At 42.2% G+C, this 24,485-nt stretch overlaps 1 protein-coding gene across 5 annotated transcripts; it reads right to left on the reverse strand.

The window, feature by feature from the left end:
- Positions 1–972: 972 nt before the first annotated feature.
- On the reverse strand, positions 973–24,402 carry LOC110973040 (pre-mRNA-splicing factor CWC22 homolog). Of its 5 annotated transcripts, none has more exons than XM_087134229.1 (11): positions 23,209–24,402; positions 21,020–21,205; positions 20,286–20,516; positions 19,875–19,994; positions 19,432–19,567; positions 18,853–18,974; positions 18,248–18,333; positions 17,808–17,952; positions 9,279–9,580; positions 4,023–4,075; positions 973–3,665 (listed from the first exon to the last, which is right to left on the reverse strand). In XM_087134229.1, the coding sequence occupies exons 4-9, from the start codon at positions 19,932–19,934 to the stop codon at positions 9,545–9,547; spliced, it is 585 nt and encodes a 194-aa protein (XP_086990355.1). In that variant the 5' UTR covers positions 19,935–19,994; positions 20,286–20,516; positions 21,020–21,205; positions 23,209–24,402; the 3' UTR covers positions 973–3,665; positions 4,023–4,075; positions 9,279–9,544. The 5 variants fall into 5 exon arrangements, with proteins under 5 accessions (XP_086990355.1, XP_086990353.1, XP_086990357.1 ...); XM_087134227.1 differs by having other exon boundaries at positions 17,808–17,955; XM_087134231.1 differs by lacking the exon at positions 9,279–9,580 and having other exon boundaries at positions 973–3,661; positions 17,808–17,955.
- Positions 24,403–24,485: the final 83 nt, after the last annotated feature.

The raw sequence follows: 24,485 nt of genomic DNA on the forward strand, positions 1-24,485 counted from the left end.
GAACTGTGCTTGGAGTGAGAGATGATGGGTTCGAATCCAAGGGAGGGCACTTTTTTTATTCAAAGGTAAGAAATATATTCTAAGGGTTAAATAAGAAAAAAGCAAAATATCCCTTGGGGACCCAAAGAGCGCAGTGGCTAAGGTCACGGCATGGGAACCGGGAGACCCGAGATCGAATCCGGGTCAAGGGTCAAAGGTCAAGGGTGGAGTGGTATGGTGGACGTCAAGTCCCCGTACCCCTCCACCCTATTTTTATACCCAAATCGGACCCAAATCGGACCCAAATCGGACCCAAATCGGACCCAAATCGGACCCAAATCGGACCCAAATCGGACCCAAATCGGACCCAAATCGGACCCAAATCGGACCCAAATCGGACCCAAATCGGACCCAAATCGGACCCAAATCGGACCCAAATCGGACCCAAATCGGACCCAAATCGGACCCAAATCGGACCCAAATCGGACCCAAATCGGACCCAAATCGGACCCAAATCGGACCCAAATCGGACCCAAATCGGACCCAAATCGGACCCAAATCGGACCCAAATCGGACCCAAATCGGACCCAAATCGGACCCAAATCGGACCCAAATCGGACCCAAATCGGACCCAAATCGGACCCAAATCGGACCCAAATCGGACCCAAATCGGACCCAAATCGGACCCAAATCGGACCCAAATCGGACCCAAATCGGACCCAAATCGGACCCAAATCGGACCCAAATCGGACCCAAATCGGACCCAAATCGGACCCAAATCGGACCCAAATCGGACCCAAATCGGACCCAAATCGGACCCAAATCGGACCCAAATCGGACCCAAATCGGACCCAAATCGGACCCAAATCGGACCCAAATCGGACCCAAATCGGACCCAAATCGGGGGAAAGAAGATTTTCTTATATTCCCATCTATTTCAGGCATTAAAAGATACTACAACGGAGGTAATAATATATTCACTGAGGCATCATGTCCATTTGGGAAACTTCAAATTAATTTTATTGCATGTTTTTACAGGAAGTATCAAGTAACATATACATAGTAACTAACGTCTGCATTTATACATGTTCCTACGAAAGCCCTGTAATGCCATCCATTATATATTTTCAAGATGTGAAGTATATCTTTCAGAATTCGTCTTTATGAACTTTATTTTTAAACTGGGTTTTGTTTTTAGACATTTTGTTTTTTTCTATAGTTCATTTGCTCGATATACATTCTACAGTTCGTTCCCATAAGATCGGTAAGTAGAAACGTTTCTATTTTTGGAAACAAATTTTCCATGTTTGTTGTAAGATTTCTATTAGTTCGTTTTTAGAGGTTGTATTATCTTGAAGTTCGGTTTTTTTTTAGAATAAATCCAATCCTGAAAATACATATCTCCTGGAAACAAACTTCATATATATCTCCTAAAACGATTTGTTGCGAAAAATAGAAATGTTTCTAAATATAGATCTCATCAGAACAAACTGAGGAATGTTTGTCGCGAGCAAACTTTGGAAAACTATATCTCGTAAAAACGGATTTTAAAAACATATCTCCTGTCTTCGAAATAATTTAGTTCACTTTTTGAAAATGTATACTTGATGGCACTACAGAGCTTTCTTATCTTCCATACTCGTTTGAGGGAAAATAATTTGGATTGTACCATACGCTAACTGTTTTTTGACATTTTGACAAATTCCTGGACAGGGATACGTGTCCCTTGCAGTTTTGTGATTTGTTATGGATAATGTTCGTCTAACTTGTAACAGAATTCTTTTTTAACCTAATAACACTTTTGGAATTTTTAAGAACAAATATTATAAACACAAGCTGTTGGAGATTTTTGTTTTGTAAAACATTTACATTTGTAGCACCAGTTTCTCCCCCAAATAAATACCAGGGAACACTTTTTTGCTCATCAACCTGTTCTGAGCAAAAGTATTTTAAAGTTTCTGAGCTAATCCATGAAACCTGTCAACGGGACATGCCATGAATTGTCATTAAATTTCTCCAACAGATGTTAGAAAACGTGAAGGAAATGGTATTTTTCATATCATATAACTAATACCTTAATTGCCGGTAGTGGTGTTACATCCTTGTTACACTTGCAATCCGATTTTCTTAAAGGTACAGTACTGAAACACTCGAATGTGCTCTAAAATAGGTTAAACTAAGAAAAGTTAACAAGCTATTACACATGTACAAATAACAAATCTAAACTTGGACCCCTAAGCTGCAAAGGTGTCAAAATGTCACAAACCGTGCCCCCTATGGTGGAATTTAATTTCAAAATTACACCGCTACATTTCATGTTGCTTCCACAAATACTGTAGCTCATTCTTTGTGATAATTTCATCTCATTCAGCTGACTATTAATTAACAGCTTTCACAGCAGAATCCTCCTTTGTTCAAGGGCAATCATCATAGTTCACTTTTTGAAAATGTATACTTAATAGCACTACAGAGCTTTCTTATCTTCCATACTCGTTTGAGGGAAAATAATTTGGATTGTACCATAAGCTAACTGTTTTGTGACATTTTGACAAATTCCTGGACAGGGATACGTGTCCCTTGCAGTTTCTGATTTGTTATGGATAATGTTCGTCTAACTTTCACAGCAGAATCCTCCTTTGTTCAAGGGCAATCATCATACCAACCAAGATGCATGAACTACAGGTAAAGAGTCTGAAGAAGATGAGAATACAAATTTTCCAAAATACATGTACACTGCGAACAATCTAAACTCAAGTGGTGCAAGACCCAAACTAAATTACACAATAATGAAATACAGTTCCATCGAATGTAAATGAAATTAACAGGTCAATCTTCAGGCAATCTACTTTTTTTACCAATTTGTTCAACTACACGTACTTCAAAAGTTAATCTGTACAAAACTTCACTGTGGACTAAACAAGGTAAATTTGTATTTAACATACATCACGATTGTTTACAAATTTTACAACTTCTTTCAAAGATACCAGGTTCAAAACCTCTTTGTAGTTTAATGGTCTTACATACAAATCATCCATATTATTGTGCTTAATTTTTCAACCTTAAAGGCAGCTCATAAAAATGAATGTTATGCAATAATATATTCATGTAAAAAAGGTAAATTTCTAGTTAACACAATTTTTACAAGTTTAACTACTTAAAAAGCAACTGAGTTCAATTTTTTTAACGCAAACAGTCATTATACAACAATCTCCAACACTTCAGTAACTGTAACCTTAAGATGCTGCATAGAATTTAAACTACCATGTAACATAGGCCAGTGTGTGTTTCCAGTCATTATGTCCATCCATCTCGGTTCTTTGACAAGAGGTAAGTGATCCAGTACAACACTACAGTATGTTGGGTACAGAAAAATACTGTCGCACTTCCAACTCACTCCAACTTGCAGAACAGAAGTAAGTGATCCGATCAAAGCGTTAGGTGAAGCAACATTGTCTTTACCAACTCAGTTCATTATCCCCAAGCAAAGTGATCTAATGGGAAGACCGTTGGGCAGAGCCATATGCTATGTCACTTCGTCATGAGTTACCATGGGGATGATGCAGTCCAACATTTTCATCTGATCTCCTTACAATCCAGCAGTATCCAGCAAAGTTTGTATGAAAGTGTCTTGTCAAGCACCTTGATAGTTCAAAGCGTCGGTCAAAACTTCAACTGGTTAAGGCTTACTTTTTATTTTTGTTGGAAAAACAAAAGTGGATAAAAGAAATATCACTCTAAGAGTTGACTCAAGCTTTGAGAGCAGACCAGTGATTTCATTACAAAACACACCACAAAAAAGAGAGATTAAACTTCCATTTTCTTCACCATTCTTCTGTTTTTTGCTAAGTTTAGATTTTATTGAATTTTTTTTTCATCTTTTTTCAAAAGCAAAGAAATTACCGACAAATAAACCAAGCAATGTGTGCACTGATTGTCAAATTTGTTAGGCACTGTAAGTTACAATGCAGAGTTCTGTATCAAACTGCTGGTTTTTTTCTGTGACCTAGACTCTTTCACATAGAGTCTCTGGACAAGGTACATACCTTTACTATCGGAGTCATCTTTGTCATTCCCTGTGAGACCAAATTCGAGCAAGCTGACAAACAAGACAAAATAATGGTAAGTTTACTCACATATCATGGTGAGACATAAGGACAGCATAGAAAGACCCTGTTTCCTAGAAACATTCCCAAATCCTCAAAAGTCCTCCCCAGAATGGTATTCTCTATAAGCAGCACTTCGATGGCAAAATAAACAACAAACTGAAAGTGACCATGTAATCCCGAAATGAAAACCCCTCAAGAAAACGAGTATGTTCAAACTTTTTGTTTGTTTCTAATTAAATTTGCCTATTCTAATTAGTGCTGCAGCACTGTTTACCCCTCAAGTCCAAGTTTAGAATTGATTGAGGTAAAAAAAGGACACTTCAATCAAATTATTTTTAGGAGTGAGCAGGAAAAAAACATGAAGAATAACAATCCAGGCATTGCAAATACAATCGGGGAGTGAAAAACAGGGCAAAGTGAATCATGTCCGAGCAGGAATTGAAAACCAGTTAATTGAGACCAACAGTGTTAATGACCAACGTTTCAGTGTCCAAAATGCCCAGCAACTTTGGCCTATAAGGCTAGTTTTTGTATGTCATAACAGCGTCGTATTCAATTGGCAAATTTTACACAAACTATTGTAACAGAAAGTCTAAAGACATATATAGAGCCAGTCTTAGGAAGTGTACGAATGCACGTTTGGAATTGGTTAATTATTCCTATAGGTTTATTACTTGTACATGTACATGCAATTGTGTAACAGTGTGCATGTCTGCCTGAGAAGGCAGTCACGTGGTGCTCAGGAGTCGAGCTGTGGACAGTGTTGAGAAAGGTAATGTGTTGTTTGTTTGTTTTAAGTGTGTAGTGCTTACTTTACTAGGGTTGAGTGTGCAAATTATGGCAGTACATGTACTCGTGTTACACAGTACAATGCTGACGTGCTTACTGTAAAAAGGTGTGTTCTGCACCATGGTGACACTAAGCAGTTGGTTAAAGCTTGATGGGTACTGTTGGTACAGATTCTGCATTGCTTGTTAAAGTGAGCATTGCTGATGCAGGAGTCCATGGTTTACAATGTGGTACATAACTTACACTGTTGTGTGTTGCTCACTTGGTAGCACATTGCTGACTTGGAAACTCACTGGTCAGCATTGTTGTGCATTAGTTACATTGTTGAACACTGCTGACACTATTGTGTATTGCTCACATTGTGGTACATTGTTCATGCTGTGCGGATAATGTGAGCAGAAGGACCCTAGTAATAAAGTATAGCCAATCAAATCCATGTCTGGGGAAAGCTTGGGTTTGGGAAGAGCAGCTATACTCCAACGGGCTTTAGACTGGCCTAACAAACTTAAGTTTGGCCCGGGAGATCTCTACCACAAATGCTTTTAGAAGTGGGATGACTGTGAGTGATTACGTGATTTCTCTGTGATATTATTCTATTGCACACTATGTTTTGATTTGCATTGTATACTGTTCGTGGTCTTGTGAGATCATTGGGGCTGTTGTAAGTCATGAGCAAAGGCCTGCAGGGTCAAGCTGGCACCTCAGATGCTCAGACCGAGGTGCAATGACTGCAAAATGGAAGCACAATTTCTGCAATGGGAAAAAGGCCTCATTGCAAAGTAGTTGGATGCTGCAATTGCACTGCAGTCGAATGGTTCCCCAAAGGAAAGGAACACGGGCAGGTCAGCAGGCATTCAGCATGCGTTCCATCAGGTTGATACCAATGTTGAGCTGAGGTTGCCCAAAGAGACTTCTGGATATGTCTCTGGTGCAACGGGGAGACAAGTGTCAAGTGCAAAGGAAGGCAGCAGACACCATAAGTGGGCCCCCAAAGTAGGGAGGGAGGTGAGCTTTATATAGATTACGCCTCTAAAGGACCCAGGCTCATGGATGAAGAAGGGTCAATGCCAGTCGCTTTGAAATGCAAGAGTCAAGTCATAGACAACCCGACACTGCTCCCTTCAAGGCAAGGTGGTGTGGAACAGGGTGAGTCAAGTACTAACCCATTCGTCTCTGAAGTGGAAAAGGGTACCCCTAAACAGGTGCACAGTGATATGAGCTGCTAAGTTTTGCAGCTTGACTAGTCAAGGCAAAGGACAGCTAGTCAGTGGAAGGAGTGGACTTGTCATAAGTGGGTCCTTGGCCACTGAAATGAGAGGCACATGTCCATGGTGACTCAGGTCAGAAGGGAAGATTGTAGTGACAAAAGTCACTGGGCAAACATAACTCCTGATCGGTATAGTGGAAAAGTGCTCTAGAAGGTTACTTCTACCATTTCAAATGATATTGAGCAAGCTGGGAAGTTGTTGGACACAAGCTTGCAAGAGGATTCTCTACAGGTTGGGGGGGGTTTGGGTGACTCAGGCCAAAAGCAAACATACAGTGTGCTGGGCAAATTGGTTGAGCACAGGTCTGGCTTATCCCGACATGGTGAAAATCTCATTGATCTGAGACATCTTCGCCAAAAGAAAGTTTGTTGGAGTTAAGGCAAGCAATCCATGAATTCAGGAAGAGGCTTGAGAAAAGTTGGCAAGAACTACTTCATTGATGCTGTTGACAGCCACTTAAATGTAGTACAAGAGGGCATCAATAGGGCCATTACAAAACCTTACGACGAAGCGGTCCAGGCTGCCCTGGAGACTGAGAACTTTGAAATGGTTGAACAGCAGTGAGTGCTAGAACTGAAGCCCGCCAAGTTGGCGAGGGCTTTAAACTGACAAAGAACAGAGGTTGGAGACTCCAGAGGAAAGTCTCAAAGAGCAGGCCAAGACTGAGATTTGTGGCTGAACCGAGTTAAAGTCATTGTAAGGTCAGATTAGAGGCCAGGGTCAAGGCAAGTCAAGTCTTGCCTGTCTTCTCTGAAGACAAGCAAGCCGGGGAAAGCTGACCCTGGAACCTTTAAGTGTTTGAAATGTAAGAAAGGGCATTTCGCCAAGGAGTGTAAGAATAATCTGAAATAGGGAAATGGTGGTCAGCCCCCAGGACCCTTGGGAAGGCTGAGAGGCCAAGATGGTCCAAAAGACGACACGAAGATGGTGATGGTAGGTGGCGAATAATTTCTCTGCCTGATCCAAGCTGCAGCCCTGGTTATGGGTTATTTTGTTGATGGGTTGGTAAGGTCAACCAAGGGTCGATTCTTAATTGACACAGGTTCGACTGACAACTTAAATAAATCGCGAGGTGTAAAATCGCAAAAGAGAAAAGACCTGTCTTGGAGAAAGGAGATGTCCAAACAAAACACGTGGACAGAAACCAATTAACCATGTTGAATATAGCTTTGGTGGAGGTGCAGGTTAGTTGGACCACGCACCCAACTTGGGCACGTTTTGTCGAAATAAAGTATAGTGTCATCCTGGGCACAGATTTTCTCCTGCCAACAGAAGGAAACAGACTTCCAATTGAGGGAGGAGATAGGAAATCATGAACACAAAATAGTGCAGGCAAATCTTTGTTGGACGTGTTGTGGTTTCCCAAACTACAGTGCTTCGACTGGGTCATGAAGCTGTGGTCCTGGGCAAAATTGCTCAAAAGGGCTCAGACTTTCTCGGGCCAGCCTTGGTACATAGAACCAATGGGGTGGTGCTGACTTAGCCAAAAGAGGCTTGATGCAGGCCAGATCTCTGGTTGAGACTGAAGCTGATGCTGTTCTGTTGCTAGCCTTTAATCCTAGAAGGAAGACAAGAATTGCCTGTGAAAGGACAACTGTGGGAGTGATTTCCCAGATTGAGGCCAGTTCAATTCATGGGGAGTTGGATGTGGTGACAAATACAGAACAGAAGTTGCCCCTGTATTTGCAAGAGTCATACGAAAGGGGTACAGCCAATGAGGAGGCTAAGTATCACTACGATTTCCAGAAATTTCTGATAGACTTCCTTGATGTGTTGTCCAACGGTGACCATGACATCGGTCACATGCACACGGTCAAGCATTACATAGACACTGGTGATGCTATGCCAATAAAAGAAAGGGTGAGGCGGCATCCATACCTGCATCAGCAGGAGATTCAGGAGCAAATACCCAACCTCGACTAGAGGGGAGTAACTGAATCCCCTGAGTCCGTTGGTAGCAGAAGTTGTCCGTGTGAACAAAGATGGTACGAATCGCTTTTGCGTTGACTATGTGTACCAGAAGTTGCATCCACTCACTATCAAGGATGCATATCTCATCCTGCTCATTAACGAAACAGTTGATGCTTTGAGAAAGGCAAAGTGATTATGTACCCTCGGTTTAGCATGTGGGTACTGGCAAGTCACTCTTGATGAGGACGACAGCCAAAAGTCAACATTTATTGTGAGAAATGGACTGTATCGGTGGAAATGCATGTTTTTCCGGCTATGCAATGCACTGGCCACTTTTGAGTGGCTCATGGAAGAGTCATGGCTGGCTTGAAATACAGTGGGAGATCCTACTGATCTATTGAGACGACATCATTGTGTTTGGTCAGACAGTAACAGAGACCTTAGCCCGTCTCAAGGTGGTGTTCGACAAGCTAAGACAGGCTGGGCTCAAATTCGTCAGTGTTTTCTCAAAGTAAAAAACCTCAAATCTTGCCAAATGGACAATCTGAGATAAACGTATTTGAAAACACCAGCCTTTTTAATACACAGTTTCAATCACTTTTATGTTACGGATTGAGGAATTATTTTTTTTTTTAATTTATGAAATGTAAGACTTAAGAAATGCTAATCCAAACTTAGTTGCACATATATTGCCTTAATAAATGAATAATATATCAATAAAAATTAAATAAATTATTTTTTGTAATTCGTGAAAGCAGAAATATTCGGAGGTCTTTGATTTTTCTTTTTTTGTAACTCATGAACAAAATACGCGCTGGAAGAGAATTGTTACATTTCAACACACGAGCAGGTGTTCATATACAACGCCATTCACACGCACACAAAGAGACTTGTGCAGGAATTGTGTATATTGTTTTTTCGCCTTGCTAACGATGTGCCTTTTTGTCACTTCGTGAAAACAGAGAAACACACGAGACCAAACTTTTTGTAAAATTGTTTGTTTCCTAGTATAATTAAAGGAAAGTAAACAACATTTTGCTTTGAAACAAACTCTGCTCATTTGTTCTTTGGATCAAAGGAAGTAACATAGCAGGAAATATCAAAAAATTAGCAGGAAATATCAAAAAATTACATGTCTCTATTATCTGGGGTTTTGTCACTTAATGAAAAAACCGACTAACTGAAGCCTAGCAAGTGCCTTTTGTTTCAAAGGTCAAAGACATACCTGGGGCACATTACCCACGAAAGGTTGAAGCAGTGACAACTCTGAGGTGTGTATGAGAGGAGAAGCTTTCTGGGTCTTGCCTCACACTACCAGAGGTTCATACGAGGGTTTGCAGAGATCGCAAGCCCACTCCTTGCCTTGACAGAGAAGTCAAAGGAGCTTGTGTGGACTGAGAGTTGTCAAGGCATTTCATGAGCTGAAGGGCTGGAACCACCTGCTCCAGTTCTGTCATACGCGGTTCCTGAAAGTGACTTCATCTGGGACACCTATGCCAGTGGTGACAGCATCAGGGCAGTCCTGTCCTAGGTACAAGATAGTGACAAAAAAGTGTTTGCTTATGCAAGTTGGAAGCTCAGAAAACCTGAGCAAAACTACTGTGTCACTCGCGAAGAGTTGTTGGATGCGGTGTTATATTTGAAGTATTTCAAATAATACCTACATGTATATGGCCAGAAGGTAACCATTAGAATTGGCCATGCCACACTGCAGTGTGGCATGGTTTTTAGTGCTCTAAGAGAAGCCCAGTCGTAGGATGACATCATGAGTTGGCTCATAGGGTTGAAGGAAGAGAGCAAAGGACTTCCAACAGTGGAAGAAAATTTTTGACTTATCAGCGACCTCCAAGACCTATTGGTTACAGTAGGACCAGTTGGAGGTTGGTGACCGAGTGTTGCAAAGGAGATGGGACTCCGATGATGGAAAGTCCCTCTGGTGGCTATTAGTGGTGCCACCAAAGTTTAGCAAGAAAGTCATAGCCGAGTTGTATGGTGGTAGCCAAAGTGAAAGCTAGGTATTTTTGGCCAGGCATGTCTATGGACGTCATTTCTCCAAGACTGTGATGTCTGTGCAAGGAGGGCTTGCTGGGCCATTGCCCACAACGGACAATGGTAACTGACAGGTGTTAGTAGTTGGTGATTATTGTTTTAAGTGAATGGAAACATTTGTACTTCCTGATGCCACTGCCATCACAGTCGCCCATACACTGGTTAATGAGTTTGTCGGTTTGGGGTGCCCCAAGAGCTCCATTCTGATCTGGGCTCCAACTTTGAGGCAGATGTGTTCAAGGAAATGTGCCTGGGCATGACAAAGACAAGACAACTGCCTATAATCCGAAATCGGATGGCACGGTCGACAGGTTCAACAGAATCTGGGTGAAAAATGTAGCAATGCTACTTAATATCCAAAGCGTAGGTAGAAGGATTGAGATGAGTTCATCCCCTATGCCACTTTACAGGTGCGCAACACACGACTCAACTGGAGAGCCCCCCGAACATGATATGTTGGGAAGGGAAGTGAATATTCCGGTAGACTTGGTGACAGGGTGTACTTTGCATAGTAACATGCAAGGTGCTCATAAAAGAGCCGAAGAATGCCTCTGCAAAGCTGCCCATGTTCAGCAAGGTATTTGAACATCGGTTTAAGAGAATGCCAGATGGTTTAGCTTCACAACCCAGCCAAGAGGAAACATCTTTCCCCCAAATTCCAACTTCGGTGGCAAGGACCTTGGTTGATCTTAAAAAAGCTGTTGGATGTGATGGTACGCATCTAGCCAAAGAATGGAGGCAAACCCAAGGTTATCCTTGTGGACGGACTCAAGGCGTACATGTATGTCGGTTCAGACGAGTCTGAAAGTCAGCCTGGGTACAAGGTGGCTGAAAACCTCCCCATGAAGCTGACAGAGTATCCAGATGATAAGAGTTTATCTGAAGAGCTGGCCTATGAGGTCGAGAATGATGTTCACGTGATGGGAGATGCCATTACAGAACAATTGCATGGGTTCTCAGAGTCCAGTAATAAAGTCAGTTGGAAGAGCAAGACATGTCACCGCCCAGGCGGTACCTTAAAAAGGGCATGTAAGGTGCCCCTCCGATATACTATTAGGTAGTTGTGGCAGACTTGTCTTATTATTTTGTGAACTAGCAGTTGTAGAGGAGAACTGATCTTGTCCCTTCACCCAACACCCCTGTCCCTACATCCGCTCATCTGGAGGAGAGCCTAGTGGGATGCTGCACATGATCAGGGATGAGGCCAAAGCATCCTTTTGATCTATCCACTGCATCCTCCTTTCTTGCGGAAGAGGAGGGAAAACCCCAGCAACCACCGGAAGTGTCTCAGTCCGAAACATCCCCACCAAGGAAGATGAGAATGGCAACGGTACAGGGCAAAACCTCAACACGGACGTCGCTGGATGGAGAAATTGTCACAAGTGAGGAACACAGCCGAGTACTCCCAAGACAAGTTGTCATGGATGAGAATGGCCATCCCGTGGCGACCGAGTGAGCGACAAAAACTGTAAAATTAGGTGGTTTCTTTTTATTTATTTTTCTTGATTAGATAAATTTTTATATATTTATATAGTAAAATGTTGGTACAGTAAAATTTGGACACCTGAATTAGCTCATAGATTAAGTATATTGAGTCAGGCTCTGATAGAGAAAATTTATGGAACTTGACGAATAACCTTGTGAAAAAATTGCAATATGTACCATTTAAACTATATAAAATCTTGTATTTCTCCATAGTCCATCCTTTTTAACCTAGTAAAATCGTGCCCACTGACAAATCAGACAATTAGATATTAATGTATGGAGTCCACAAATTTATTCATTTGAATTGAATACAGATATTCTTTGTAAAATATCTTGTGAATATTTAATTAGGTGCAAATTTGGTGTTTTTGTGGCCCTTTTACTGTGTACAAAATATGGTGCATATTTAATGAGGCAAAACTTGGTGTTCTTCTTTCGCTAATACCGTGTATAAGATCCTGTGAATATTTAATGAGCTTTGGATGACGTTAAAAGTTTAAGGTAGGCCTACACTCTTCGTATTTTGCTGTTATAGCTTGTGGTGTATCGGGACACCCCACTACGCCCGGGCCTGTGTAACAGAAAGTGTAGAGACATTGAGCCAGTTTTTTAATGTATGAATGAACTGTAATGTAGGTAGCAAGTGCATGTTCACATTAACTAGGCCCACAGGTTTATTACATGTACATGCAAGTGTGTACAATGTGCGTGTCTGCCTGGAAGGTACAGTCACGTGATGCTCAGGAGTCAAGCTCTGGACAGCCTCGAGAAAGGTACCTGTATATATGCTGTCTGTGCTACATGTACGTCTGATATGTGTAGTGCTTACTGGGGCTGAGTGTATGAACCATGGCTGTACTTAAGTTGTGCTGTGCAATGCTGATGTGCTGGCTGTAGAGAGTTGTATGATGCTGATGCTAGGTTGCATGGTTGGAGTTTAATTGGGTAATGTGCAGTGCTTGTTGCAGTGAGCATTGCTGATGTGGGAGCACATGGTTCACACTGTGGTATGCTGTTGTGTGTTGCTGATTTGGTAGCACATTGCTGACTTGGAAGAAAAGCACACTGCTTACATTGTGGTACATTATTTATGCTTTGCGTATTACTGCTGATGTGAGCAGTAGGTTGTCTCCCTTTGTAACTGAAGGACCCTGTTACGAAAGTATACCAAATCGAATCACAATCATCACTGTATACATATTTCTTGATTATTGTTGAATAAATTATCATCATATTTGTTGCACTGACAATCCTGAAGTCAAAGTGTATTTCTTGCAAATTTAATTGTGTTGTTCACAGAGGGTAATCACAATCATCATAATCGGTGGTACATTTCCTCCAAAACGGACCTGCTCCCTTGTCTTGAGATCACTCTGAGTGGTCTCTCGTCTGGGTAAAATTTGGGTGTGAGAACAGCAGCTGTACTCTCATAGGTTTTAGACTGGTCCCAACAAACTTAGGTTCCGCCTGGGGAGATCCCTGCCACACACTGGCCAAAGGTCTTTCAAAAACTCTCAGCCACTACTTTGCCAGAAGCCACCCCAGCAGTGCAGTGCATGGAGGAATTGTTCCAGTGACAAGGAAAACCCAACAGGTCTTTTTCTGGGAGAAACAGCAGTGCTTGGAAAAAAAGTAAGGACCAAGCCAGTACCTAGAGGAAACAGCCATTCGGACATGAAGCAACACCAGTAGTTGTAAAACTTTCTAGTTGTACTCAAACTGAAGAAGCTAGCACTCCAGAGATTGCAGTACAGCTGAGAAATCAACCGGCCACTTCAGCAGTTGCAGTACTGGTTCGGAAACCTCCAATCACTTCAGGCATTACAGTACAGCTTGTAAACAGACCGGTAACGCCATGTATTTCAGAACCGGTTCTAGAACAACTGGCCACTCCCAGGGCAGCTGTACCGATTGGACACTGACCGGCCACTCCAGGGACTGCAGTGCATAATGGAGACCAACTGGCGGCTCAAAGGGTAGCTGCACTGGTTGGACACCAACTGGCCACTCCAGGGATGCAGTACAGAAAGAAGACCAACCAGCCGTTACAACGGTTGCAGCACCGGTTCCTGAGCAGCCAGCCATAGCGACTGTACCGCCTAGGGCAGATGAACCGGACATACCAAGACCTGCATTGCCACTTGGAGAATCTTGTGATCTGTCAGGAAGACAAATGTTGGCACAGCCATTCATGTTGCGGGGCCAACGGTAATCAGTACCCCAGAAAAATTTCTGAGTCACGGTGCCCCTGTTATGCCAAGGTTGCCCTATAGCATTCAAAACCACAATAAATCAGTAAGTGTAGCATCCACACTGATAATGGTACTACCGGCAGAAAAATGGAAGGGTGCTGACATCCACCAAACAGACCAACAAAGGGGCAGTCTGCACAAATGAAAGGCCTGTGATCATACCAGATGGATATGACGGGAAGAGCATGGGGACTTCATACATAAACATTTTGAGATGTGTGCCAAAATAAATGACTGTGACAACAGTGCAAAAATACAGTACTTAGCTGTCCTGTTGACAGGAACAGCACAAGTCCTGGGAAGCCTACCAAAAGAGGCATCTGAGGACTACAATAAAATAGTCCTGGTGTTGGAGGTGGGGTTCGACCCGGCTGGAAAAAAGAATTGGATTGAGCTCAGTTGAGAAACTGGCGGCAGAAGGCATCGGAAAGCCGAGTGGTGTTGGCTGAGGATAAAGGGGGCTTGTTGACAAGATCTTTATGGATCTGCTGACCGACAGTCGGGATTGCGTGGGAAGGGATCATTTATGGATGCCTTAAATGACAGTGAGATAAGGACAATGGTTATCCAGATGCAAAAATCAATGTTGGATGAAGCCGTGGCGGCTACGGTTGAACTAGAGGCATAGCTAAGAGTGGAAAAAACACTGGCTTGCCGATCCAAAGAAAGTGCACAATGTTCAATTTGTGCCAACACCTGAAGACCCTGAGCGAGGAACAACTGAGATACAAAGTCAGCTTAACGAAATAATCGAACAACCGGAGATGATAAAAATAAAGATTCAGACACGTGGGACTACATGTAGTTCGAAGGGATCAAATCAAAAGAACACACGTGGACCAACTGTTATGAATGCCAGAAGTACGGCCACATTAAAAGACAGTGCCCAAAACTGAAAGAAGCCGGTGCGTCACCGACTTGTGAGACCAGTTCAAAGCCAACTAAATCAAAGAAAAATCCGAGAAACTGCTAAGTGCAACATATGAGGGCTAAGACCAAGCAAAGACAAAGGGGCCTAACACAAATTTTGTGATACCTTGCAGAGCACGAAATAAGACCAAAAAAGGACAAAATGTTGTCGGACAACTTTGTTCTGCCGTTACCATCTTTTGATCTGCCATATTACATAAATGGTAAGAGTTGTAACATGCAGTGTCAGGGATCGAAATTCCTCCCCCCACAGAAATGTGGGTTGAGGTCTGCTACTGAATACATAGCCCAAACAGTCACTAAATATGCAAATTCCTTTACGTCTTATTAAATTCGCTAAATCTTCTGATCAACCGTAGTGCGCCCTCAATTCCCGTGGCGCATAGCGGAATGGCCGCCATATTCGTCCTTTTCCGGTATTAAAACCAAAGCCAAAAGTAGGGAAGGATGGGAGGGTGCTGACTGTTTGGGTTAGGTATTCAATAGCAGACCTCACCCACATTTCTGTGGGGGAGGAGTCTTCTGCTTTTAACCTACCCCAAACAGTCGCTAAATATGCAGAGTAGCACCGAACCCTTGGAGGGGGGTGCGGCGAGGCCACACTGCATAATGAGAATGCCAGAGCAATAAGAAATTGTCCAAGCTTATTGCGGACTCGCCAAATAATGGAGTTATGTTGTTCCAGTGGTGGGCCACTTTTATGAGGAACTCTACTGCATCGATGTGGCCGATGTTAGGACCCCTCTGCCATGTGCAGAGTCTTCTTGTAGAATATCGGTGAGGTAGCATGTGGTGAAGGTAGATGGGGTCTTCCAGCATGCTGCCTTGCATAGTTCCTCCATTGGTACACCCCTGAAGTAAGCCCATGATGTTGAAACTGCTCGGATATCATGAGCCTTGATGAGGTGTAGTGTTTTATTGTCCACAGAGTTTGGCCAGGCTATCTTGTTCTTGAATCAAAATAAAAGAGACAGTTGGAAGCCAGAATCTTGTGCCTCTGTGAAGTGGTTCTTATTAGAGTACATGTACAGGCCTTAGTCCTTGTATGCTCCAAGAGTTCTAGTGTAGGCATACACATTTTCAGCTTCAAGTAGTTGATCGCCCAGTTTGGCCAAAGACTGCTCAGTGGACATTACACTACATGTATTTTTGTGACTTGTGTTGTAACTACATGTATCAGTTTTTGACTTGTGACTTGACTTGGACTTGCACATTATGTCTTGTTACCAACGCAAGCCAGAAAACTACTCAATCGAACGCCTTAGAGTTTTTAATTTGGCAATCAACTTACGCCTTGCATTCTTAAACAATCAGAATAATTAAGACTTCGTTTGGCTCCCGACTTCTACTTTGGTCTTTTCTGCCCAAGCCTCAAGGGCACATCTGAATCAAATTGACTTGTGATTTGACTTGACCTGTGATCAAATTACTTGTGATGTGACTTGTGACTGGACCAAATGACTTGAGACTTAGGAGACATGCAAAAATTGACTTGTGACTTCACTTGGACTTGCAAAAATTGACTTGCCATCACCTCTGCAGGACCACCATAAGCCCATCAATCAGTCTAGGCACAAATAATAGAGTCGACAATCGCAAAGAAATACCTCTGTCACAGTTCACTTGTGACTTGGCTTAAGACTGGATGACGTGCGATGGACTTGCAGGTACCTACATGTATGATGAACTTGACAAGACCCCTACTGGACAATTAAGATGTAGATTGGGAACTACATGTACGTTCTTGGTGATACAATATCTGGGTATGCAATCACTGTGCTCTTAAGGGCCCATAGACAGCAAAGACATATAATGGGGGTACATGTACTCAAATTCAGTTCAGTAACAAGCTACTTTCTAATGGAGCCCTCAAAATCACAGAGAAAAAAGGTAAAAGGATAAAAGTCAAAAATAAAAAGAACTGAAAATAAAGGAGGAAAAATACGTGTCTATATGATAGGCTACCTACTGCTCAGTTAAATAGTTGTAATATAGTTGTAATACTTGTAACAATGCTGTCAACCAAAGCCTCATGTACCCCGGACATCCAGTCCAAATTGTACCTTTCTGTTGTTCAACTAAAACTTGAGTATGGCTCTACTGCTTGGTATCCTATCACCAAGCAAGATACACACAAACTTGATATAATCCAAATATCTGCTGCAAGAATGTGCATAAATGATTATTCCAGAGAATCAAGCATTACACCATGCTTGAAGGGTTAAAGTGGACCAGCCTTGAAAGCAGACACACTATTACACGTCTTATTATGATGTACAAAATCAGTCATTCTCTGGTCGACATACACCAGCAAGATCATCTCAGCAAACCTCAACGTCTTCTCAAAAACATGCACCTGCTCTTATATCAATGGAAACTGTCTAGAACACATGCTTATGATTTGTGCTTTTTCCTTGGACCACAAAAGTATGGAATGACCTTCCTCACAGTATATTGGACTGTTGTAGCTTAGCTACTTTTGTCCACAAAATTGGACAATAATATCGCAGCCAACAGTAAACCCTGTCATTCCAACAACTAATTGGTCAGGTCATCAACACTCTAACCCTAACATTCCCAAATCCTCCAATTTCAATACGATTTTTCATATACCCTTGGGGGTTAAGGTAATTGTGATGCAGTCTATCTGCTTTATTGGAGTATAAACACATCCAGATCCTGAACCATTACCGAAGCTCTGGAGCACGCAATGACCATATTTCCAAATTCCTCAAAAGTCAATAGTCTGTTAGTCACGTAAATAAGGTTTAAATGCCCAAAGCCTGGTAATCATGGTAAACAAAAATGCTATCACTTCCAGGAGTGTAAATAATGCTGATTTGTCAGAAGAGTCTTGATTTTCACATGGAGCCAAGAGACAAAAGTTTAGAGACATTGTTACCCTGATGACCCATCATCTTTCACTCATACCAGCCTTAATAGTAAAACGTGTTTTGCAAATACCTGCACCTGGTCGCCCAAAATAAAATTTAGCTACCAGCCAATCTCCTACAACCTTTCACCTGCTGTTTACTCACCTCATCATTCTTCATCTTCCTCATTTTCGTCCTGTCTGTCAGATTCTTCGCTGTCACCCCCTGAGCTTGGCTCGTCACTATCCTCTCCTGGGATCTCCTTCTGGATGGCATTGTACTTTTCCTCATTGGCAAAACAATTGGGGTCCTCCTTGAAGACATTTGCAAAGGAATGTCCAAGAAAAGGTTAAAAAGCACAAAATGAACATATCAAAGCATTTACTGACTGTGCCTAACAATACTTGCCATTCATCAGGCTTCAATCTAAAAAAGAAAAAAAAAATAAGGTTGACAATCTAAATGTAGGCAAGGCCTGCCTGGCCATGCCATTTGTACACCACATCATGCCCACAGTCTAAACCATCAACCGTGACCCTTCCCCCATCTTATGCATGCCAACAGATGAAGAGAAATAAGCATGATTCATCTAGACACAGACTTACTGAGTATTTTCTTCAGGTGAGTAGTTCTCTTCCAGAGTGAGCAGATGGGTACACTGTTCAGACTCCTCTACCAGATGCAATCCTTCCTACAGATCAACCATCAATAAACAGATGAGTAACACAACATGATTTTGCTTCATGTTGCAAAACCTAGGGTCTTTAACTATCTCACTTCTGACAAAGATTCTAGAATCCATACGCATGTCTCCTGAATTTCAAAACTGATACAAACCAGTCGGTGCGGATATTCCATCAACTTATCATTTGTTGTATTTTATTTTGCCAAGTCTTATATACTTCCAAATAAATTACATGCCTAATATCTACACAAAGAATGCATCAATCCAAAATAATAAAAGAAGTCAACTCTAATTTCATCAGTGTCACACTGTAGTATTCACTGTATATTTGCTGAACACCTTGCTACAAGCAAACAACATACAACAGTTGTCAGAAGCCCACTTAATATGTCAACAAGATACAACAGGTCAACCATCCCTATGGCCGGGTCCACCAGCCACCATTTAAGCATGGTTGGGCTTCAGGAAGGGTGTGTCAAAACAAGCACAGATGAACGTCCGTTGTCATTTTTTTGTGTGAAGTACCTGGACAGCTGGGAAATCTTTGAAGCCGTCTTTGCTGTTGGCAGACATGACTTCCACCATGTACTGGACTCCCTGTTCAACCTGTGCCTCATGAAGGATGCTTCGAAGTCGATCAAAGATGGCTGGAATCAGATTAGGACAAACGGAGAATTATATCTATGTGTATTTCAAAACAAATCTCGGGACAAACAGACAGTTTTGGCAACGTGCATTAAAAAAAATCCCTGCAACTCAAAGCCGAATCTATGTCACACTTTTTGTAAGTAAACAGCGTGCTACCTCACCACATCCTCCGAGTTTGCAGAAAATAAATCAAAATCTTCGACGGTTTAACCCTCAAAGGAAGTTTTGCTGACAGACTTTGAGAATCCTCTAAAACCTATCTCTCCGAAGTCAGCCAATGCACATTCTCTGTACCCTAGGCATAGTAACAGTAGCTGGACTGCTCAATCTTGAATCAAGCATACCACAGCCAAACCAAATGGCTGACAGTGACATTGCAGTGGACTGACCAATCACTAACTAAAAGTCATGTCTGCTCTGAGATAATTAACAGTAACCCATTCTGTGGAGGCATACCATTGACTCCTCTCGGTGAGACTTCTGATAACTTCATGGCACTCTCCTTCAAAAAGCCAATGGCCACCTCACCATTATTGTTGATAGGGTTCTCCAATAGAAGGGTCAAGATCTCAAGAGCAATCACCTCATGGGCCTAGGATCAAATACAGAAGGAGAAAAGGAAGCACTTTTATCACACACCCAAAAACCGCATTCTGCAAAGGGGTTGTAGTCAGCCAATCTCAAGTCCCCACAAGTCCAGCACAAATGAAGTCATCCAGTCTTTATAAGCCAAGTCAAAATCTATTCAAATGAACTGTGACAAAAGCATACACCTTTGTCACTGCTCACCCTGATACTTATGACTGGTCCTGTGAAAGAGCTTGTGATGGATTGACAACATTATTCTGCTTCCAAACGTCATTCTCCTGCCAGGAATAAATGAAAAACAACCACCTTACCACTTGTCGGTTGACCAATTGGTCGATGACGTGTCTGTCAATGGCCAACAGACACATCATATTGCGGCGGAGTCCCTTCTTGAAATTGATGATCAGATGTTTTAGGATCAGCTCACCATTCTGTGGGAACACACAGACACACAGAACTGTTCATTCAGCTATGCACAAAGGTTTCACTAAAAGAAACCAGATTTGTTTCACAGTCCAGTTTGTCAAAAAATGTTATCCAAAATGTTATTATAATTATCATAATAATTATCACATTTAATATAAATACTCAATGAAGCACAACTCTGAACAATAGACAACCTTGTCTTTTCTTATATACATGTACCAAACTAGCTCAGTGAAACAGCATTGATAAATGAAAGAAATGTGATATTCTATTCAACTTGGCCATTTCTTCCTCACCTGCTCGACCTCTTCGTTGGCTCTTGTTGAGGTGGTATGTCTTCCTCTCAGTACATGTCCTTGTCATCTGGCCCTATGGACAGCTCATCCTCCGACTTCTCATCTGTACTGGAGGTCTGGGGCCTGAACGTGGGGTGACCGCTGGCTAGACCTTGTGGGGCCTCTGTCCTTGGCTTGAGATATTTGAGCGGCCATTTGGAGGTGTGCTTGGTGGCTTGTCACTGGTAACACCTCCCCCGAAGAAAAACAAAAAGGTCACTTTGTGGGAAAACCTACAATGTACATGTATGAGCCATAAACTTAGTAAAATATTGATTCAATTAGCTACGGTAAACCGGTGAAGATGAGATTAAGGGTTTTCTACAAGACACCTGCATAATTGGATCCACTTCTGATTTATTCAGTCTGATTTCATTCGATCTGATCCCTTTATGAAATAAACCCATCCTTTCAGATCATGCCACACCAAACATCAAATAATTCTTCGGCCAAAACCTCCACATTTTCAAGATTTCTTTCAAAAAGTATGAACAGAATGAACACAAAGACAGATGACCTGTGCTGCCTGCCGGCTAAACATACATCTACAATGATATTGTGACAGCTTGAAGGCTTAGCTAGGAAAACAGATAACACAGGTAAAAAAACAAACTACTGTACATGTACATGTATGCCCTAGTCTAGTCATTGATTACTCAAGCCAAAATGGGGATAAATCATTCACATGACTTTACCTTTTCCAAGATGTTCAACTACCGCTGTTTCACAAAATGCCACGTGATGGTCTACCATGGTTTTAAAATCATGAGGTGGTTCATCTGGACTGTGGGTTGAGAGAGAATCCTTTTCTTTGAGACATTCGTCCCTTCCTCATCATTAACTTTGTTCCTCCTCGCTCATGCCCTGTGGTACTTCCAGAACTGTAAAGTTTATAAACACATTTTGGCTGTACTCTCAATGACAGTGGGATGCATGGTCACTTGACCAATCACAACACAGCTCCCATCTTTTCCTAATCGTTCCCCGTCACCCACAGATGAAATCCCTGCTGTGATTGGCCCAATTTGCTTCCATGTTAGTGACCAATCTTAGCCCAGCTTTTATTTTGATGGAGTCAGGAAAACGACAAAGTAAAGATAGGTGTTATGTTGCGATTGGTCAAGCTGGAATGCAGCTGACAATGATTGAGAGTAGGCCTACATGCTGCTGATTTTCTGTAGTGTGGATATGCAAAATGCTCAAGAATTTCCCCATTTTAATAACGATATAAGGTGAATTAACCTTCCCATCTGACATTTAACTTCACCAAGAAGGCATGTATGAAATTTGGTTGCACAAATACATGTAGCTGTGATGGAAGGGTAAGTTATCACAATCAAAACAGCCAAAATACATGTATGTTTATGCATAGAGGAAGGACACAGGAGTTGCAACTCTGGCACAAAGTGTTCAATGATGGTCGGCACCAAGTCAGACGAATAATAGAAAACATTCCCAAAATGCCTGATCACTGCCTGCATCTCAGCCAGACAAGCGGGGCCATCAATATCCTAGCAATACTCGTAGTTTTTTGCTTGCAATTAAATACAAATTATTGCTGTGACCAGGAAATAGCTCTAGAGAGAAACATCCCTGATATTACACCTACTTTTGTCATCATTAATAAACTTTTAAAATTTTGATACATCGTTCCATTACCCATGCAAAGTTTGTAATTTTTTTCTCCTCCCTCCAATACATCATTGTTCAAAGACTTGGTAAAAATTTGGTTAAGACTAGCCAACAAAACGTTTGACTTTCATTATAAAGCTAAGTAACAAAATGTGCTATTTCATCACAGGGAGTGATTGTGAAGTCTCATTAAAATATTCCTTTGCGCAAATGCCAAAATGATTCAAACAAAACACAAAATCTTGTGAACAACCAGGCTACTTAGTCCCAAATTAACTCTAGAAGAAAGTGCTCATTAAGGGCAATGACTGCACATATAGATTCAGGGCACACAGCATAAAAGCATAAGTATCTGCTCATTGCTCAAGCATTAAATTTGATGTTGACAAGAGATCATATCAAGCACCGACAAAAGCATAAATATTCGTTCTCTTATACCTCAGTGCACAAAGTTTTAAGGTTGTAGATTACCAGCGACAATTTGTGGCGGTGATCATAGGGTACAAAGGGGTTTTGTGGTTGTGAAACAGATGGTGCGTAGCAAGCATTCGCTGCGCTCTGGCTACGGACATATCAGGCATGCAAGAAAGCGGTAATTGGCCAGATGTTAATGCCTGAGCAGTTCAAACATCTTTTGTGTCCTTTTTCTATGGTTTATGGGAGTTTGTACATGACTATCTGTAAGGTTTGTTTAAACCTTACAGTTCTGGAAGTAGGGTGAGGGTGGAGGAATGCAATCATGACAATGCCTGTCACTGCCTGTCACGTTTTCAGGGTGAATTCAGCACATTTGATGTTCTTTTCAAGTTAGTGTTTAATTCAAATCAGCCATATTGCCGGAAATAGTTCAAACACTCTAACCAGACCCTCCCCCACCACACACACAAAAACAGGCATGGGTAAACTCAAGACAATCCTGCCTGGACAAAATTGTTGGGATACTCCCCCACTCCCCGGTCAATGTTGTCATGTCCAGCCGGAGCGCAGACCGCGCGCACAGACACAACATTGAAACTTTGAAAGGGGGTCTGAGGGTTGAAGGCCCAACGAGATTTGTCCAGGATTGTGGCCCCACTACTAGTGTGGCACGGACTCTCACTCCCGATTTGGAGTGAGAGTCCATGCCACACTATTGTAGTGGGGCTACCGGGATTGTAGCACTGTGGTCCCTCTTCTCCGCTACCGCATGCCTTACTCCCTTGACTCTCTTAGAATTTCGCCGTCGTTTGTGAGACTATAAATAAAAACTTACCTGGGTTTATCCACCCTGACTGCATTTCTAAAAACTCCATTTTGGAACAGAACTGATAGTTCTTTCACTTTCAGCAAGCAATAATTTACTCAGATTTGTAGAAAGCGCCAAGCTGCAATAAAGAACGCCCTCTCTGCTTTTGAAACGGAGAGGGCGCCCTATTTTTTTTTTTTTATTGATGTTTTTGTTTTACCACAAGGCCCAATATCAAATTTATGGGCTGCGTGGGCGTTCCTTCAAGTTCACAAGGTTAAGTCCATTTACCCAACTTCTCGGAGAATTTCCGGTCTACTCTTTCACACCACAGACATAAATAAATTATGCGTTAAATTTCTGATATCTGTGGTTCACAAACACGTAGCACTGTGGGGATGTCCCGTATCGTGCACATTTTGTAGAACGTTGCGTTCGTCCATTAACTTGACGCACATGAGCGCAAAAATGCGCAACGAGCGTTGCTTGAAAGCGCTAGACGATGCCTTTTACACTCATTGTGTGCATGACGTATTCACTTTCTTTTCTCTATAGAACATCCGTAACGCGACTTCTCTGCGTACACCGTTTGTTAAAGGTATTTCAACTTTGATAACGGCTTTGCCCGATAGAATTAATTCGTAATTTGGCTTCTTTTTTAGTCTGCACCCTGAGCAGCTCAGCACACGAGGCGAACATTCCGCAACCTAAACTGAAATTTGAGTATATGGGTAAATGTCACTGCGTGTTACGTGTTACTTTATCCGACACGTCTGGAATTATTGCACACATCATAAACGTTTCTGTAAGCACAGACAAACGTATTTCAAATTAATGAACCGTTGACCTTCACGATGAGTAGTCGAGCAAAATGCAACTTCGTGCCCATGGGTACGATCTTGCCGCGCCCATGGCCGCGCCACGTTGGTTCCCACCATGCCTTGTGCGACTAAAGCAACGCGCACTCAGCCCATGGAGTGCAGGTTGAGCAAATGTTCTGGACGTTGTTTTTATATGCAGGGTGTGCGCGTCAGGTCATTTCACGTCACGCACGTAGTTGTACATGTATGAAGTTATTGCTTCGGGCGGTGAAAGAAACGATGCACTTCGGTATGTGCCTCTGGTAATAATTTAGAGATTCAGGACCAATTTCCTGTACCTTCCAATTCAGGTTCAAAGTGGGCCAGGCTAGCTTTCTGCCACGCCCTAGAGCTTGGGAAACTTTGGGGTCACTTCCCAATTGTATGGGTTTTTTGCCTCGAGCGGAACTAACAGCACTTTTTTTTTACAATCTATCAGGGTCG

Source organism: Acanthaster planci, linkage group LG03 (assembly GCF_054643075.1).
Source record: "Acanthaster planci isolate LZ-2023a linkage group LG03, COTS_SCS, whole genome shotgun sequence".
Taxonomy (NCBI): domain Eukaryota; kingdom Metazoa; phylum Echinodermata; class Asteroidea; order Valvatida; family Acanthasteridae; genus Acanthaster; species Acanthaster planci.

Bases quoted from the DNA above. Each gene is read 5' to 3' on its own strand.
- LOC110973040 (XM_087134227.1), bottom strand. From the start codon at position 19,934: ATGATGTGTCTGTTGGCCATTGACAGACACGTCATCGACCAATTGGTC. The intron at 18,975-19,431 runs GTATGCCTCCAC...ATCTGATTCCAG, and splicing joins CTCACCGAGAGGAGTCAATG to CCATCTTTGATCGACTTCGA. The intron at 9,581-17,807 runs GTGAGTAAACAG...TCTTGTACCTAG, and splicing joins GGAAGATGAAGAATGATGAG to GACAGGACTGCCCTGATGCT.